This window comes from Narcine bancroftii, chromosome 7 (assembly GCF_036971445.1).
Source record: "Narcine bancroftii isolate sNarBan1 chromosome 7, sNarBan1.hap1, whole genome shotgun sequence".
Classification (NCBI taxonomy): domain Eukaryota; kingdom Metazoa; phylum Chordata; class Chondrichthyes; order Torpediniformes; family Narcinidae; genus Narcine; species Narcine bancroftii.
This window is the reverse complement of record NC_091475.1, coordinates 192,530,618-192,546,526: the sequence shown is the minus strand read 5'-3', so window position 1 is coordinate 192,546,526 and position 15,909 is coordinate 192,530,618. Positions and strand designations below refer to the sequence as shown.

The 15,909-nt window shown below is 43.6% G+C and overlaps 1 protein-coding gene across 5 annotated transcripts in view; it reads left to right on the top strand.

The window, feature by feature from the left end:
* p4ha3 (prolyl 4-hydroxylase, alpha polypeptide III) overlaps positions 1 to 15,909 on the top strand; it is a 74,201-nt gene that overhangs the window by 45,982 nt on the left and 12,310 nt on the right. For 2 of the 5 annotated variants that reach the window (XM_069891834.1, XM_069891835.1), the window contains exons 8-11: positions 1,440 to 1,504; positions 5,512 to 5,671; positions 8,194 to 8,256; positions 10,091 to 10,159. In XM_069891834.1, coding sequence (XP_069747935.1) covers positions 1,440 to 1,504; positions 5,512 to 5,671; positions 8,194 to 8,256; positions 10,091 to 10,159 — 357 coding nt within the window. Of the gene's footprint in view, positions 1 to 1,439; positions 1,505 to 5,511; positions 5,672 to 7,585; positions 7,735 to 8,193; positions 8,257 to 10,090; positions 10,160 to 15,909 lie in introns of those variants that run through there. The other 3 variants (XM_069891838.1, XM_069891839.1, XM_069891836.1) reach the window with 3 other exon arrangements.

The window sequence follows — 15,909 nt, the reverse complement described above, 5'->3', positions numbered from 1 at the left end:
CACCTCATGTAACGTAAATATTTTTATGTTAGAGATAGAAGTACAGAAGAAACCAAATTTTGACCGCTTTACGGGGCTTTGAGCAGAGTCCTCAGAGGGCCATAATTTGAAAAAAAGGTTGAGAATGGCTGAAATATTCTGAAACAATTAGGTTTTATAACATCTGGACACTTGCACTGACTTCTCCATTTTCCGCTAGCCCCTTCCCCGTCTCTCTCTCTCTCTTTCCCGATCCCTCTGCTTCTGTTTCTCCAGCTCCCCACCCCTTTCCCTCTCCAGTCAGAGAACCTCCCCATCACCTCTCTGCTTTTTTCCCTTCTGCCCTCCCACCCATATCCACCTTTGACCCGTGCTTCTTCCCTCCGCTCCTCTCCTCTCCTGTCCCGTCTAAGTTGTGCGTGAGTGCGCGCACACACAGCTTGTTTTGTGCGAGTGTTCACGTGCACACACAATGCTTGTACACGCGTGCGTGCACACCGCTGAGAGGGACTATGACACCCCACCCCTACCTCCCCCATCTTTTTTATTGGTATGCCTGCCTGAATTTTGCTCATACTTTGACAAAAGGCTCAGGGTCAAATATTAGTTATATTCTTTTGGTTCCTATGGATTCTGTATGAGCTCCAGCACTTTTCTGCCTGGCACGACAATCACAGCATCCGCAGACTTTCCTGTTAAAACCCAGTTAGCTGTTTTTGTTCCGACAGGATAAGATTTTGGTCTACTCACGAGAGATGCTAAATAAATGAAACTAAGGACAGTCAATTGGGTGAGCCATTTGAAACCACATCAACACACCTACTCACCTTCTTAGATTGAAGTGTACCATGCTGTGCTTTTGGTCAGTTGGAGAACCATACTTTCCATAAATAGTAAAGTTTAGAAAATGTAAAAGACTTCCTTCTAGCAATACTCAGGCTCCAGTTCTCTTCTACGTACCATAGAAATGTTTACTGAGGTCAATAAACAGTAAACCCACCCCAGTATCCAGCATCTATGGGGATTGGTAAGTGCCGAATAAGTGAATTTTCCAGTTTCTTGAGATTACGTGTTGCATGGATTGGCCAACTGACTGCTAGGGGGTGCCAATTTTAAACTTCAATATTTTTTACCAATTTATTTTCCGCATGTTTTTGCCGGATGCTTGAGGCTGCCAGTTGCTTGAATTCCAGATAACGGGGATTTTACTGTATTGCTTAAACACAATTCACTGTTGGCAAACATGATGCCTGTACTGTGAAGGCATTAGTAAGTGGACAGGAGCATTCTCTTCCTCAAAAATGAACAATGGGCTAAATGCGGAACTTTAAATCGGAGATAAGAAACAAATAACTTATTTGTGGTTAGTGAGGCTAAGACTGTACAATGATCAAAATTTTCACATGACTGGCTGATTGTAGCAGCACAAAGGCACTGACACTGCTTTCTTTGCTCAACAGTTGCAGAGGTCAGTGGTGGCTTCGGGAGTGAAGCAGACTGTGGTGGATTATCGGATCAGCAAGAGGTAACATGATGTCTACCCACAGGACTCTGTGGCTTTTCTCCGCTGCAATAGCATCATTCTGTTCCTGACCTGCTGATACATTGTTCTGTCTTTCTCTCTCTTTGGTTGTTTTTTAAGATACCCTTTGTCTAAAAAAATACGTGGTGTTTACTTACATTTAACCATGCTTTTTCTACCTTCTTCCACCATTCTTGTACAGGTATCATAATTGTGACTAACATCAACCACACGAGACAGAGTGCAAGTTAAATGCTAGTTTTAACTTGCCTCTGTGCAAGCCTGGGTCAGAATAGAGGAGCCTGGCTCCGGTCAGTTTTATATACAAGGTCATCAGGTGGTGGCCCCTGGTGACCTAGTGGTGTAATAGCATTTTTTCTTTGGCTTGGCTTCGCGGACGAAGATTTATGGAGGGGGTAAAAAGTCCACGTCAGCTGCAGGCTCGTTTGTGGCTGACCAGTCCGATGCGGGACAGGCAGACACGATTGCAGCGGTTGCAAGGGAAAATTGGTTGGTTGGGGTTGGGTGTTGGGTTTTTCCTCCTTTGCCTTTTGTCAGTGAGGTGGGCTCTGCGGTCTTCTTCAAAGGAGGCTGCTGCCCGCCAAACTGTGAGGCGCCAAGATGCACGGTTTGAGGCGTTATCAGCCCACTGGCGGTGGTGAATGTGGCAGGCACCAAGAGATTTCTTTAGGCAGTCCTTGTACCTTTTCTTTGGTGCACCTCTGTCACGGTGGCCAGTGGAGAGCTCGCCATATAATACGATCTTGGGAAGGCGATGGTCCTCCATTCTGGAGACGTGACCCATCCAGCGCAGCTGGATCTTCAGCAGCGTGGACTCGATGCTGTCGACCTCTGCCATCTCGAGTACCTCGACGTTAGGGGTGTGAGCGCTCCAATGGATGTTGAGGATGGAGCGGAGACAACGCTGGTGGAAGCGTTCTAGGAGCCGTAGGTGGTGCCGGTAGAGGACCCATGATTCGGAGCCGAACAGGAGTGTGGGTATGACAACGGCTCTGTATACGCTTATCTTTGTGAGGTTTTTCAGTTGGTTGTTTTTCCAGACTCTTTTGTGTAGTCTTCCAAAGGCGCTATTTGCCTTGGCGAGTCTGTTGTCTATCTCATTGTCGATCCTTGCATCTGATGAAATGGTGCAGCCGAGATAGGTAAACTGGTTGACCGTTTTGAGTTTTGTGTGCCCGATGGAGATGTGGGGGGGCTGGTAGTCATGGTGGGGAGCTGGCTGATGGAGGACCTCAGTTTTCTTCAGGCTGACTTCCAGGCCAAACATTTTGGCAGTTTCCGCAAAGCAGGACGTCAAGCGCTGAAGAGCTGGCTCTGAATGGGCAACTAAAGCGGCATCATCTGCAAAGAGTAGTTCACGGACAAGTTTCTCTTGTGTCTTGGTGTGAGCTTGCAGGCGCCTCAGATTGAAGAGACTGCCATCCGTGCGGTACCGGATGTAAACAGCGTCTTCATTGTTGGGGTCTTTCATGGCTTGGTTCAGCATCATGCTGAAGAAGATTGAAAAGAGGGTTGGTGCGAGAACACAGCCTTGCTTCACGCCATTGTTAATGGAGAAGGGTTCAGAGAGCTCATTGCTGTATCTGACCCGACCTTGTTGGTTTTCGTGCAGTTGGATAATCATGTTGAGGAACTTTGGGGGACATCCGATGCGCTCTAGTATTTGCCAAAGCCCTTTCCTGCTCACGGTGTCGAAGGCTTTGGTGAGGTCAACAAAGGTGATGTAGAGTCCTTTGTTTTGTTCTCTACACTTTTCTTGGAGCTGTCTGAGGGCAAAGACCATGTCAGTGGTTCCTCTGTTAGCGCGAAAGCCGCACTGTGATTCTGGGAGAATATTCTCAGCGACACTAGGTATTATTCTATTTAGTAGAATCCTAGCGAAGATTTTGCCTGCAATGGAGAGCAACGTGATTCCCCTGTAGTTTGAGCAGTCTGATTTCTCGCCTTTGTTTTTGTACAGGGTGATGATGGTGGCATCACGAAGATCCTGAGGCAGTTTACCTTGGTCCCAACAAAGCTTGAAAAACTCATGCAGTTTGGCATGCAGAGTTTTGCCGCCAGCCTTCCAGACTTCTGGGGGGATTCCATCCATACCTGCTGCTTTGCCACTTTTCAGTTGTTCGATTGCCTTATATGTCTCATCCAGGGTGGGAACCTCATCCAGCTCTAGCCTTAGGGGCTGTTGAGGGAGCTGGAGCAGGGCGGAATCTTGGACTGAGCGGTTGGTACTGAAAAGAGATTGGAAGTGTTCTGACCATCGGTTGAGGATGGAGATCTTGTCGCTGAGGAGGACTTTGCCGTCTGAGCTGCGCAGCGGGCTTTGGACTTGGGGTGAGGGGCCGTACACAGCCTTTAGAGCCTCGTAGAAACCCCTGAAGTCGCCAATGTCCGCGCTGAGCTGTGTTCGTTTGGCGAGGCTAGTCCACCACTCATTTTGGATCTCCCGGAGTTTGCGCTGAAGATGGCTGCATGCGCGACGGAAGGCTTGTTTCTTCTCTGGACAGGACGGCTTTGTAAGGTGAGCCTGGTGGGCAGATCGCTTCTTTGCCAGCAGCTCCTGGATTTCCTGGCTGTTTTCGTCAAACCAGTCCTTGTTTTTCCTGGAGGAAAAACAATCCTCTTCAGTGGATTGCAGTATGGTAGTCTTCAACTGATCCCAGAGGGTTTCAGGGGACGGGTCCGTGAGGCGGGTTGCAACGTCGAGCTTTGCTTTGAGGTTTGCCTGGAAGTTTCCTCTCGCTTCGTCTGACTGCAGTTTTCCAACATTGAACCTCTTTCTGGGGGCTTTATTGTTCCTGGGCTTTGGCTTGAAGTGAAGGTTGAGCTTGCAGCGAACCAGCCGGTGGTCAGTGTGGCCTAAATATCAGATGCCTAAATGACTTGTTCCCATCTGATATTTAGGGCAGATATTAGCTTGGAAATATTGCAATATTTATCTTTCTTTTAGTTTATTTTCTTTCATATACAGTTTTGGCAGCATATTCTTGGCAGAGTTCTAATATTTTCTCATGCACTGTCAAACTTAAAGCAGAGTATTCCATGAGATTGAACAAGAGCAAGAAGACTTGGAGAGACCAGCAATGTGAACAGAGGCACAGCAGATGCAGTTTGAAGAAGTGGGAGGGCTTAATGGGGTACATTTTTGTAGAAAGAATGAGGAACATCAATATAAATGGAAAATGATACAATTATAAAATGGGTGGGGTGGGGGTGGGGGGAGGGGTAAAGAAATAGAGAGGCCTGAGGGTCTATACTGAAAATGGCAACACAAGTTTAAAAAGCTGAAGCTAAAGACACAAGGCAGAGTCAAAAATAAAATATCTAGCCCAGTGACAATTCAAAACACCTTAAAGTGGTTACTACACCAAATGTAGGTGTAACAAAGACTAATGAAGGTGAGGAGAACGAAAGGCATGCAGATTATAGTACTCATTGAGTTGCACAGCATGGAAGCAGGCCCTTCAGCCCAACCTGCCCAAAATGTCCCGTTTGCACTAGTCCCATCTGCCTGGTTTTGGCCGATATTCCCGCCAAACCCTTACTATCCATGTATTTGTCCAATTTTTATTTTCCTTGAGCATTGCAATAGTATCCAGAATGTGTAATCAGAATTCCAGAAATATTTGCGGATGTAGTGGGGAGGATGGAAAGAATGTAGGAATTGAAGACCAAACCATCTGCAGGAAAGATGCTGTGGAAATGCAAGTTCCTTCTTTCACCAAGAAATACTTTATCTTTCATTTAATTGCTGATAAATGGGAATCTCTTGTTAAAGCAACCTATGTCTTTTCCCTTCAGTATTTGTTGAATGTTTATGTGTCTAGTGTTAGTTTGAAATAAATCTAGCAGATAAAATGTAGTCCTCTTGGGGATTTCATTCCCTTCAGCACATTTCCCCTAAATACTGATGTGTTTGGAATGTAATAGGATACCCAACTATTTACTTATGCTTCTTGGAATGAGCAATTTTTTTTAATGCTGTCTCCCAGTGCCTGGCTCAAAGAAACTGTGGACCCATTGATCAGCAAGCTGGATCTGCGGATTGCTCATCTCACAGGTTTAAACATACAACAGCCTTATGCAGAGTATCTCCAGGTAGTGAACTATGGAATTGGAGGTCATTATGAGCCACACTTTGATCACGCAACGGTAAGTTCACAGAGGATCAAGTGAGGGGGGAGAAGGATGCTGGTCATGAGTGTGTGAGGTTAAGAGGGAATAAAGCTGAATGGGTTTGGGGACACCAATACGTCTGAGTGTAAAGCCCGCAAAAAAGTAGTGGATACAGCCCAGGACATCACAGGCAAAGCCTTCCCCACTATCAAGAGCACCTACAGGAAACGCTGCTGCCGGAGATCCACATCACCTAGCACATGCTCTGTTCTTGCTGCTGCCATCAGGAAAGAGGTATCAGTGCTACAAGACTCGCGCCGCCAGGTTCAGGAACAGCTGCTACCATCAGACTCCTCAACAACAAACTCAATCAGGGACTCATTTAAGGACTTTCACTTTTGCATTTTATTGATTTTTATTTCTCTCTGTATTGCACAGTCAGTTTGTTTACATTTCTTTCCACATACATGTGCACGTTGAGTACAGTTTTTTGCACTACCAATATGTAGTGATTCTGCCTCACCTGCGGGAAAAAGAAATCTCAGGGTAATATGTGTTGTCATGTATACACTCTGACAATAAATCTGGAAACAGCAAGGGCAGATTTGGGCAGTGTTACAGAGGTGGTTGCAGGTGAAGATGGGGTCATGTGATATGGAGTTCAGGTTAGAGTCAAATGTGACACCAAGGCCACAAACTGTCCATTGTCTTTTTTTGCACTAATTTATTTATTTTTAAAAAAATGTAATTTATCACAATTTTTGCACCTGTAATTTAATTTTTAAATTTAGACATTCAACACGGTAAAAGGCCCTTCCACCCCATGAGCCCATGCCACTCAGTTACACCCAATTAACCTACAACCCCCAGTACATTCTGAAGGGTAGGCGGAAACCGCAGCACCCAGAGGAAACCCATGCAGACACAGGGAGAATGTACAAGATCCTTACTGACTGCACTGTTTTAGAATCCCAGTTGCTGGCGCTGTAACGGCGTTACACTAAGTGCTACGCTGACCATGCCACAAAACAACATATTTCCTGACATTCTCATGACAATAAATTCTCTGATTCTATTTTAGATGGAGAGTGGTTGTTAGGGGAACAGAGCAAACACCACTTGGTTCTCGCTAATATTTAATGGGTAAAAGTTAATTCTCAGCCAGTAGGGGATGTCAGATAAAAAATTTGCGGATGTAGAGGCAGTGGAGATGATGCAGGGCTGTCTGTCATCAATAAGTGACTGGAAAGTTGAAGGACAATGCTCTCCCAGGACAATTCGGCGGCAGGAAGCAGGGGGTTGCTAAGAGGATGTTTCCCTTAGTTGCAGCTTCTCAAGCCAGTGCTCATGATGTCAGAAAGGTGGACAGTCATTTGGAACTAAACTGAGAATAAAATTCTTAAGTATAGTCGTATGAATGCTTGGATTCCTCTATCCCAGGAAGCTGACAATGTTTTAAATACCTGGGTACTTGAACTTCTGGCTCCAAGTGTTACCTAGCTGGTCCAATGTCATATCCACACATACTATTTCTAGGGGTCTTTCAGCCGATGGTCGCTGGACTTTGATAATTTATCAGAAATTCCAGTGCTAATCCAAAGAGATCTGCATGCAATATCAATAAACATTCAGTCACTAAGGCAGTGGTTCTCAATCTTTTTTTTCCACTCACATTCCACCTTAAGTATTGGTTGTCCTTCGCACAACAGAAACCTGTGTGTGATGGAGTTTTAAGTGGAACAGCCATTGCACAGGGATGGCCCCAGTCTCTCGGCAGAAGAGACCTTGATCCAGTGGCATAGACAACTGTTACAGCTGGAGACCTTTTTAACAGCATTGGATAACCAAGACGTCTAAGTGGTTTGTCATGCTCTTAGCTCCACAACGCCTGCTGGGCCTGCTTTCTTGATTGCTGGACCATTAATCGATCTCTTCTGCTCAATCCGCCAGGGCCAGGGCCTGCACGCTGGGATAGACAGATCCCCTACCTCATTGAGGGTCGAAGACCTGTCGACTACCCTCACCTGGTTTAGCCTGTCTGCCAAGACGGTTTATCGGGGTGTGGCCGCTGTACATGCTCCAGCTACTTGGAGCCACAGGTGAGAGCTGAGAGTCAGGTGGAGACCAAAGGTGGATGATCTGCCCAAAAAGGGCATGTCAGGCACACCCCCACCATAGGTGCTCTGTGGTTAGTAAGGGATTATTTAAGGTGTTTTGAGAGTGGAAAGAAAAAAGGTTGAGAACCACGGCACTGAGGGATATGTAGTTGGTATGAAATCTTAAAGATATAATCAAATAGCAGTGCAAGGTGAGCGATGGAATGACTCATCCTTGCTCCAACTGTTCTGAATGTGACTGTGAACTATTTTAAATGCTTTTGAGACTAATGTGAAGAAAAAAAGTATAATTTATTTGAAAAATGGGCAAAAACTTGTACATTTCAGGAAACATTAAAAGATATGAAGAGTGGATGAAATTAAGGCTTTTGTTCTCACTCTCTCAGGACACACAGATGATACATTTCATTATTTTCCTTTTTCCTTTCTGTTTTGCATTAGTCCCCAAACAGTTCACTGTATAAGTTGAAATCTGGTAACAGGGTGGCAACGTTCATGATATATGTAAGTACTGATCTTTTATTTTACTTTAACTGAAACGCCATCAACTAACTTAACCAATTTCTTTTTGAGAAAATATGAACATTTCTGTGCCCCCCCCACCTCCGCCATCTAATTACTGGTTGCAATATCAAGGGTAGTGAACCATTGGAATTCTCAACCCTGGAGAATTGTGGAGGCTGAATTGTTAGAAGTATTTAAAGGGGAGACTTTGATAAATCATGGAATTGGGGGGGCTTTGGGGATCTAGTACAGAGTAACCCACTACTGAATTTTTTTTATTGGGTTGATTTTGGTTTTAGAAACAAAACATACAACTTTTAATGAAATGGTGGAACAGGACCTCTAAATGAGACATTAGAACTTTTTTTTTCAAAATATTATGGCACTGAAAACATTTTGCAAACAGAAGGCAGGGTTTTGTGATGGTCCACACTGTTTTCATTGTGACACTCCCAGTTTTCAGTTTTCTACTGTGCACCTAACAACCAACAGAGTGGAACAAGCCATAGTTTCAGATTTTAGCACAGTTTGCCTGCTGTGCTTACATATGGGTTGACTTGCCTGTATAGCATGCAAAACAAAGCCTTTCACTTTGTCTTGATACATGACAAGACACAAATTTTCATTTTTCAAATCATTTAAAAGCTATCAACCCTCCATTTAAGGCAAAGCACCCAATCAATGAATGCCCTGTGATCACATTCAACCTATGGCTTTTAACCACCTTTTAACCTTTACCATGGAAGTATCAAAATTTTGGAAGTATACTACCAATACAAAAATCATTCATTGGATGCCAAGTTGTTTGGGGCATCCAGAAAACAGTTCATGGAGAGGGTGCAGAGATTTACTAAAATGTTGCCTGGATTGGAGTATCGAGAATACAAAGAAAGATTGAGTAGACTGGGTCTTTTATTCATTGGAGCGTAGAAGGTTGAGGGGGGATTTGATAGAAGTATATAAAATTATGAGGGGTATAGACAGAGTAGATGTGAATAGGCTCTTCTCCTTGAAGGTAGGTGAGATTGGAACAAGGGATCATGTTAAGGGTTAGGGGGCAAAAGTTTAGAAGTAAAATGAGGGGAAACTTCACTCAGAGAGTGGTGGCTGAGTGGAATGATCTTCCAGACAAGGTGATTGCAGCAGAGTCTATTTTGTCATTTAAGAGAAGGTTGGATGAGTGCATGGATGTGAGGGGATTGGAGGGTTATAGACAGGGAGCAGGTAGGTGGAACTATTGGAGTTCTCTTAAATTGGTGCGGACCAGAGGGGCTGAGATGGCCTGTTTCCGTACTGTAATTGTTATATGGTTATATAGTTATTATTAGACATCCTCCAATATTTTATATGAAAAAGTACTGCATTGTGAACTGAAGCCAATATCCGTCTCTTTTGCATTTATGTCTAACATTGTCTGGATGTAAAATTAATGAAGAAGGAGGCACTGTAAATTTTTTAAACAAAATTTGCCACATTGACACAAAAATACAGTTAAATCTCTGTTATCCAGAATTCAAGCAACCAGTAGCATCAAAGCAATAAAAAAAAGTGGAAAATAAATAGGTAAAAAAATACAAAAGTTTAAAATTGGTGCCCCCCCCCCAGCAGTTAATTTGGCATTCACACCACATGCAATCTCAAGCAACTGGAAAACACTCTTACCTGGCATCTACCAATCCTCATGGGCACCAGATACTGGGGGTTTTACTGTATCAAACATGCAACAATAGCCCACAATGGCTGCTGTTATTTTGCCTCTTTGTCGCCTTGACACTAGTTTAATGTTTATGGTGAAGGAGTTCTCATTAGTCCAATCTTGTGCTTCTTTTTCCAGTTGAGTGGAGTAGAAGCTGGAGGGTCAACTGCTTTCATTTATGCTAACTTTAGTGTCCCCGTCGTCAAGGTGAGACAGAATGCATCTTGTTCTACTTTTGGCACAATTAGACACAAGGCTTCTTTATTTTGTGAATGGCTTAATAATGCAAACTAGCTCTGTTTATCCAGCATAACAGCTAAGACCATACTCCTCAGCTTGCCCTTTTTTGAGTTGGATACTTGAATAACAAACTGAATAATAGAATAACAAATAATATTCTTTTATTATGATCCACCAATTCATGCAAGAACTTGGAAGGTAGCTAAGTCCCCAGAAGCAGATGGAAGCAATGGGAATGATCAGAGATGGCAGAGGTAATTAATGAAGTTACGACAGTGTATGTTGTCCGCATGGACTTTAGGATGGCATTTGACAAGGACATTCATGGTAGGTTGGTCCAGAAAATTAGGGCGCTTGAGGATCAATGGTTACTTGATCAATTGGATTCGAAATTGACTTGGCTCCAAAAATCAAACTATGGGATGGCACGGTTAGCGTAGCGGTTAGTGCAATGCTATTACAACACCTGGGATCGAATCCAATGTTAAGGAATTTGTACACTTGTCCTGTGTGTGTGTGTGTGTGTGTGTGTGTGTGTGTGTGTGTGTGTGTGTGTGTGTGTGTGTGTGTGTGTGTGTGTGTGTGTGTGTGTGTGTGTGTGTGTGTGTGTGAGTTTCCTCTGGTTTCCTCCTACCCTCCAGAAAAGTTAATGGGTATATTAGGGCGGCACCGGCTCATGTGCTGGAAGGACCTGTTACTGTGCTGTATTTCTAAATTTTAAATAATGTAATGGTAGAGGTGTCTTTCTGTGAGTGGAGGTCTATGACCAGTGGTGTTCTGCAGGGATCCATGCTGGGATCTCTGCTGTTTTTAATATGTATAAATGATTTGGATGAAAATGTAGACAGGGTGATTTGTAAGTTTGAAGACAACACAAAATTTGGTGGAATTGTGAATGGTGAAGAAGGTTGCCAAATGGTTCGACAGGATACAGATCAGTTGAAAATATGGGCTATGACAGGGTGGATAGTGATGGTGAGTCAAGAAATGGAGGGTATAGATCATTCATTTAATTTGGTACCATGGCCAGCACAGATATTGCTGGCCAAAGGGTCAAAGTGCATTATTATTCTCTGTTCTGTTTTATAATTTTGGGGTAATTGGAGAAGGTTTAAACTTCCTCTAAAGTCAAACAACTGCCAACACTTCCTGGGCAGGTGGGTCATTTCAAAACCAGACATTGGTTAAGGGGTAAATATTGGTCCCTGGGGTAGGAGGATTCCTCTTATTTCGTTCTTATTTCTCTCTGTTATCTTTTTCTCCCTTTGGTTCGACATAGACATTGAATTTGCATTTTTGTAGTATTATTGTAATTTTTCTTTCTTTATAATAATTGAATCACATGTTGACTTTTCTTTTCTCACTTTCTTTAATATCGACATGTGGATTGATATTTCTATTATTTTGTTAATCTTATGGATATTGATGTTTTGTCGCCGACTGCTATAAAGAAACACACACACTTGCAGTGTGGGAGGTTAAGCTCTGAGATTTATTGAGGCTGGAAAGGCTCCTTTTATACAGTTGGAGTTCCCGGCTTTTGTTTGATTGGCTGACATCAGCCGCATGAAAAACAATAGCGGGAGGGAACATTCTTGCATGTAAATACCCTTCTTCCCCAGCCTGTTACTGATCTGTTAGTTGGGCAGCTTGGCCAGCGCCATTTTAGAGCTGCTGGTCTTGTACTGGTCCAGCTTTCGACCACTCCGGTTCGCAGTGTTAAAGGACGTGTTGCAGTGTGATATGCTGCTGTTCACTATTGCGCGCACCACATGATGTGACCCAGCTTGATTTCTGCGGTGGCGGTCCATGGCAGTTTTACTTTTTGATTATTCTTCGTTTTGACTGCATGTTAATTGAAAATTCTCAAAGTAAAATATTTTTGAAAAAGAGAACATTTCCCTTCCTCCTTCTCATTGTCATGTTTCTACATTTACTTATCATAAAGCTGGTCCAAAACCTGTCCACCTATTACACCGAGGTCATCCAAAGTGCAGTGAAATAAAGATTAAGGCAATAGACACTCGTGGACCCATCCCATCCCTAAACGTCATCATTTCAGTGCTCCTCTTGTAGTGACGTCAAGGAAACATGCTATGTTGGATCCAATGCCACTTTTTTTTAAAAAAGGTGATTTGGAATACATGGACAGATTGCCTTCGCTGTGGAGGGAGAGAGAGAGAGATTGAAGAGGGCAAGGGATTAACAGCAATCTGCTCATGCGTACCAAATCACAATGTAGATTGCGAATCTTGGGGTCCAGGCAGGAGTGGGAACGTCAGGCTCCCTCTGCCACCAGGAGGCTGACGTCCTTGCTGCTGCCAGGAGGCCGACGTTCCCCCCTGCCGCCGGGAGGCTGCTGCAGGAGTGGAAATTATTGCCCATTCCAAAACTGCCCTCGAGAAAGTGGCAGTGAATCACTTTGTTGAATGGTGTTAGTACTTCTGAGTAGGATACAAATTATTCAGTCCCATGTTGGAAAGGTTGTCTGTTTCCATATGACCCATGGGGTGTGACAGGGAAGCGAACGTGTGGTTGGTGATGTTCCCGTGTGCCAACTGCCCTTGCCCTTCTTGGTGGTAGAGGGAATGAATGATGGGAGGTGAGGTTAGGGTATCAATCAAGTGGGTTGCTTTATCATGAATGAGCTCCTTCAGTGTTGTTGTAGCATGTTTCTTTTAAGTTACATTTGGAATAAAATGGATGTTATAAGTTGGGTTGTGTAATACAGTTAAATCCTTAGTATCTAGAATTCAAGCATCCTCAAACAAACAGGAAAGAAATTGAGAAAAATCAATAAAAAAATATAAATCAAGGTAAAATAATAGGAGAGAGGCAGAGAGGGTGATAGAGAAGAGTTTCAGGCAGACAATCACCCATAAAAGTCAGGAGGCAGGTCGTTGGGTGACTGCCAGGAGAGGGAAGGAGAATGGACTGAGAGAGCAGAGCACCCCTGTAGGTGTTCCCATAAACAATAGGTATACCATTTTGGTTACTGTTGGTGGGGACGACCTAGCAGGGACAAGTTGTAGTGGTCATGTCTCTGGCACTGAGACTGGACCCTCAGCTCAGAAAGGAAGGAGGGAAAAGAGGAGACCAGTAGTGATATTTGATAGTTAGGGGGACAGTTAAGAGGTTCTGTGGGAGAGATTAAGAATCCTGGATGGTCTGTGGCCTCCTTGGTGCCAGGGTCCGCGATATCTCGGATCAGGGAGGGTGAGCAGCCAGATGTCATAGTCCATATCGGGACCAATAACATGGGTAGGAAGGATGAGGAAGCCTTGCAAAGAGAGTTTAGGGAGTTAGGTGCAAAGGTGAAGGACAGGACCTCCAGTGTTGCCATCTCAGGGGTGCTACCCATGCCATGTGCTGGTGAGGGTAGAAACAGGAAGTTAATGCAGCTAAATACTTGGCTAAAGAGATGGGAGAACTTCATGTTTCTGGGCAATTGGGCTCTGTTCCCGGGAAGGGGGGATATGTTCCAATGAGACAGTTTGCACCTCAACTGGTGGGGGATGAATATCCTTGAGGGTAGGTTTGCTAGTGCTGCTTGGGGAGGGGGGGTTTAAACTAAATTAGCAGGGAGATGGAGACCAGAGTGTTAGAGCAGATAGTGAGGTGGAGGAGGATTAAGTTCACACGAAGACTGCATGTATAGACGAGAACTCAAAGATTTGTACGTGATAGAAATGTTCTCAGGTGTATTTATTTCAACGCAAGGAGGATTGTCAGAAAGGCAGACAGGCTTAGGGCATGGATTGGCACGTGGGATTATGACATTATTGTTATTATGAGACCTGGTTGCAGGAGGGGCAGGACTGGCAGCTCAATGTTCTGGGGTTCTGATGTTTCAGACGTGATAGAGGGGGAGGGATGAAAGTGGGAGGAGTGGCATTCAGGGAAAATATCACAGCTGTTCTTAGGCAGGTATTACAAGCCCAGAGGACCCCAAAACCCGGCAGCAATAGATATTCACCAAGACAAATGGTTACTTAAACAAAAGTTGCTTTTAATTATCTTTAAACATGAAAATGGAATCAAACTTTAACTTATCACTATTGACTTAACTAACCTGAATTAAGCCCTTCTAATTCTAAGTGCACGTGTATGTAATGTGTGTGTAAGTTCAGAAAAGTTCTTTGGTTCATAGTCCAGTCTCATTTCTCATTTCTCCAAGTTCACTTGTTGATGACAATTCTTTTACTGTGCACAGAATTTAACATGTATAAAGTTCACCAGGCTTTGGTGCTTGAAAGATAAATGGTTACCACTCAGGAAGGTTCTTGTCGGTTTTCAGAGAGAGATTTGTTGTACGTTGGACACCCAGCCACTTCAGTGTCTTGCTGATGAAACTTGCCCTCTTCAGGGTTCTCCAGATGATAACCTCTTTCTTTCAGATCATCACAGAGTAGTTTTTTGTTTCTCTTATTCCAAGTGAAACATTAGACAACCAGTCCTCTCCTCTTGCATGAACCACAAGTGCTTTGACCAGGCTGAATCAAGCACTTACAACCAGTCTTCCACATAAGGTTTTCCACAAGTTTGCCAGCTTGTCCTGTTCCAGTCCCAGTTTCTGTTACTGACTGTAAAACTGTAGAAGTGATCTCTGTCTCTCTGAGAGAAAGCCTGTTTGACTCTCTCTGCTTGCAAAACCACATGACCCTCTTAGAACAGCTCCAGACAATCTGTGGCTCAAACAAGATCTTTCATCTGTGGCCTTTTTGTAAACAACAATCCATTAGTGGACTCTCGGGCACTCTTCAAAGTTCTCGAAAAGACTGTTGGCCCCGACATATCTAGCATGGAGCAGAGCTCCAGTATTTTAAATAAGATCTGTTTTAAAGTGTTTGTATGTGCCAATTTATCTCCCAAAAACATATCTATATAATCTGTCACACAGGACAGCCAGAGGGCTCATCTACAGAGGCCATATGGGTGGAGCTGAGGAATGGGAAAATTGTGACCACACTGATAGGGTTATATTATAGACAACCCAATAGTCAGAGAATTGGAAGAGCAAATCGGTAGAGTGATACCAGACCGATGTAAGAAACAGAAAGTTCTGATAGTAGGAGATTTTAAGTTTCCACATATCGACTGGGTCTCCAATACTGTAAACTGGCTGGATGGCTTGGAGTTTGTGAAATGTGTTCAGGAATGTTTTCTAAATCAGTATATAGAGGTACCAGCGAGAGACGATACAATACTTGATCTCCTATTAGGGAACCATACAGGTCAGGTGACAGAAGTATCTGTTGGGGAACATTTTGGATCCAGTGACCATAATGTCATTAGTTTCAAGTTAATAATGGATCAGGATGGGTCTGGTCCTTGAGTTGAGATTCTCAATTGGAGAAAGGCCAAATTTGTGGAAATGAGAAAGGATCTAGCAAGAGTGGATTGGGATAAGTTGCTTTCTGGCAAGGATGTGTTCAGTAAGTGGAAGGCCTTCAAACACAAAATTTTGAGAGTGCCGAGTTTGTACATTCCTGTCAGGATTAAAGGCAAAGATAACAGGCCTAGGGAACCTTGGATTTCAGGGGTTATTAGCAATCTGGTTAAGAGGAAGAGAGAAGTATATAGCAGGTATAGACAACAAGAAGCAAATAAAGTACTTGAAGAGTATAGAAAATGTAAGAAAATACTTAAGCAGGAAATCAGGAAGGCAAAAATAAGACATAAGATAGCTTTGGCAGATAATGTGAAGATAAACCCAA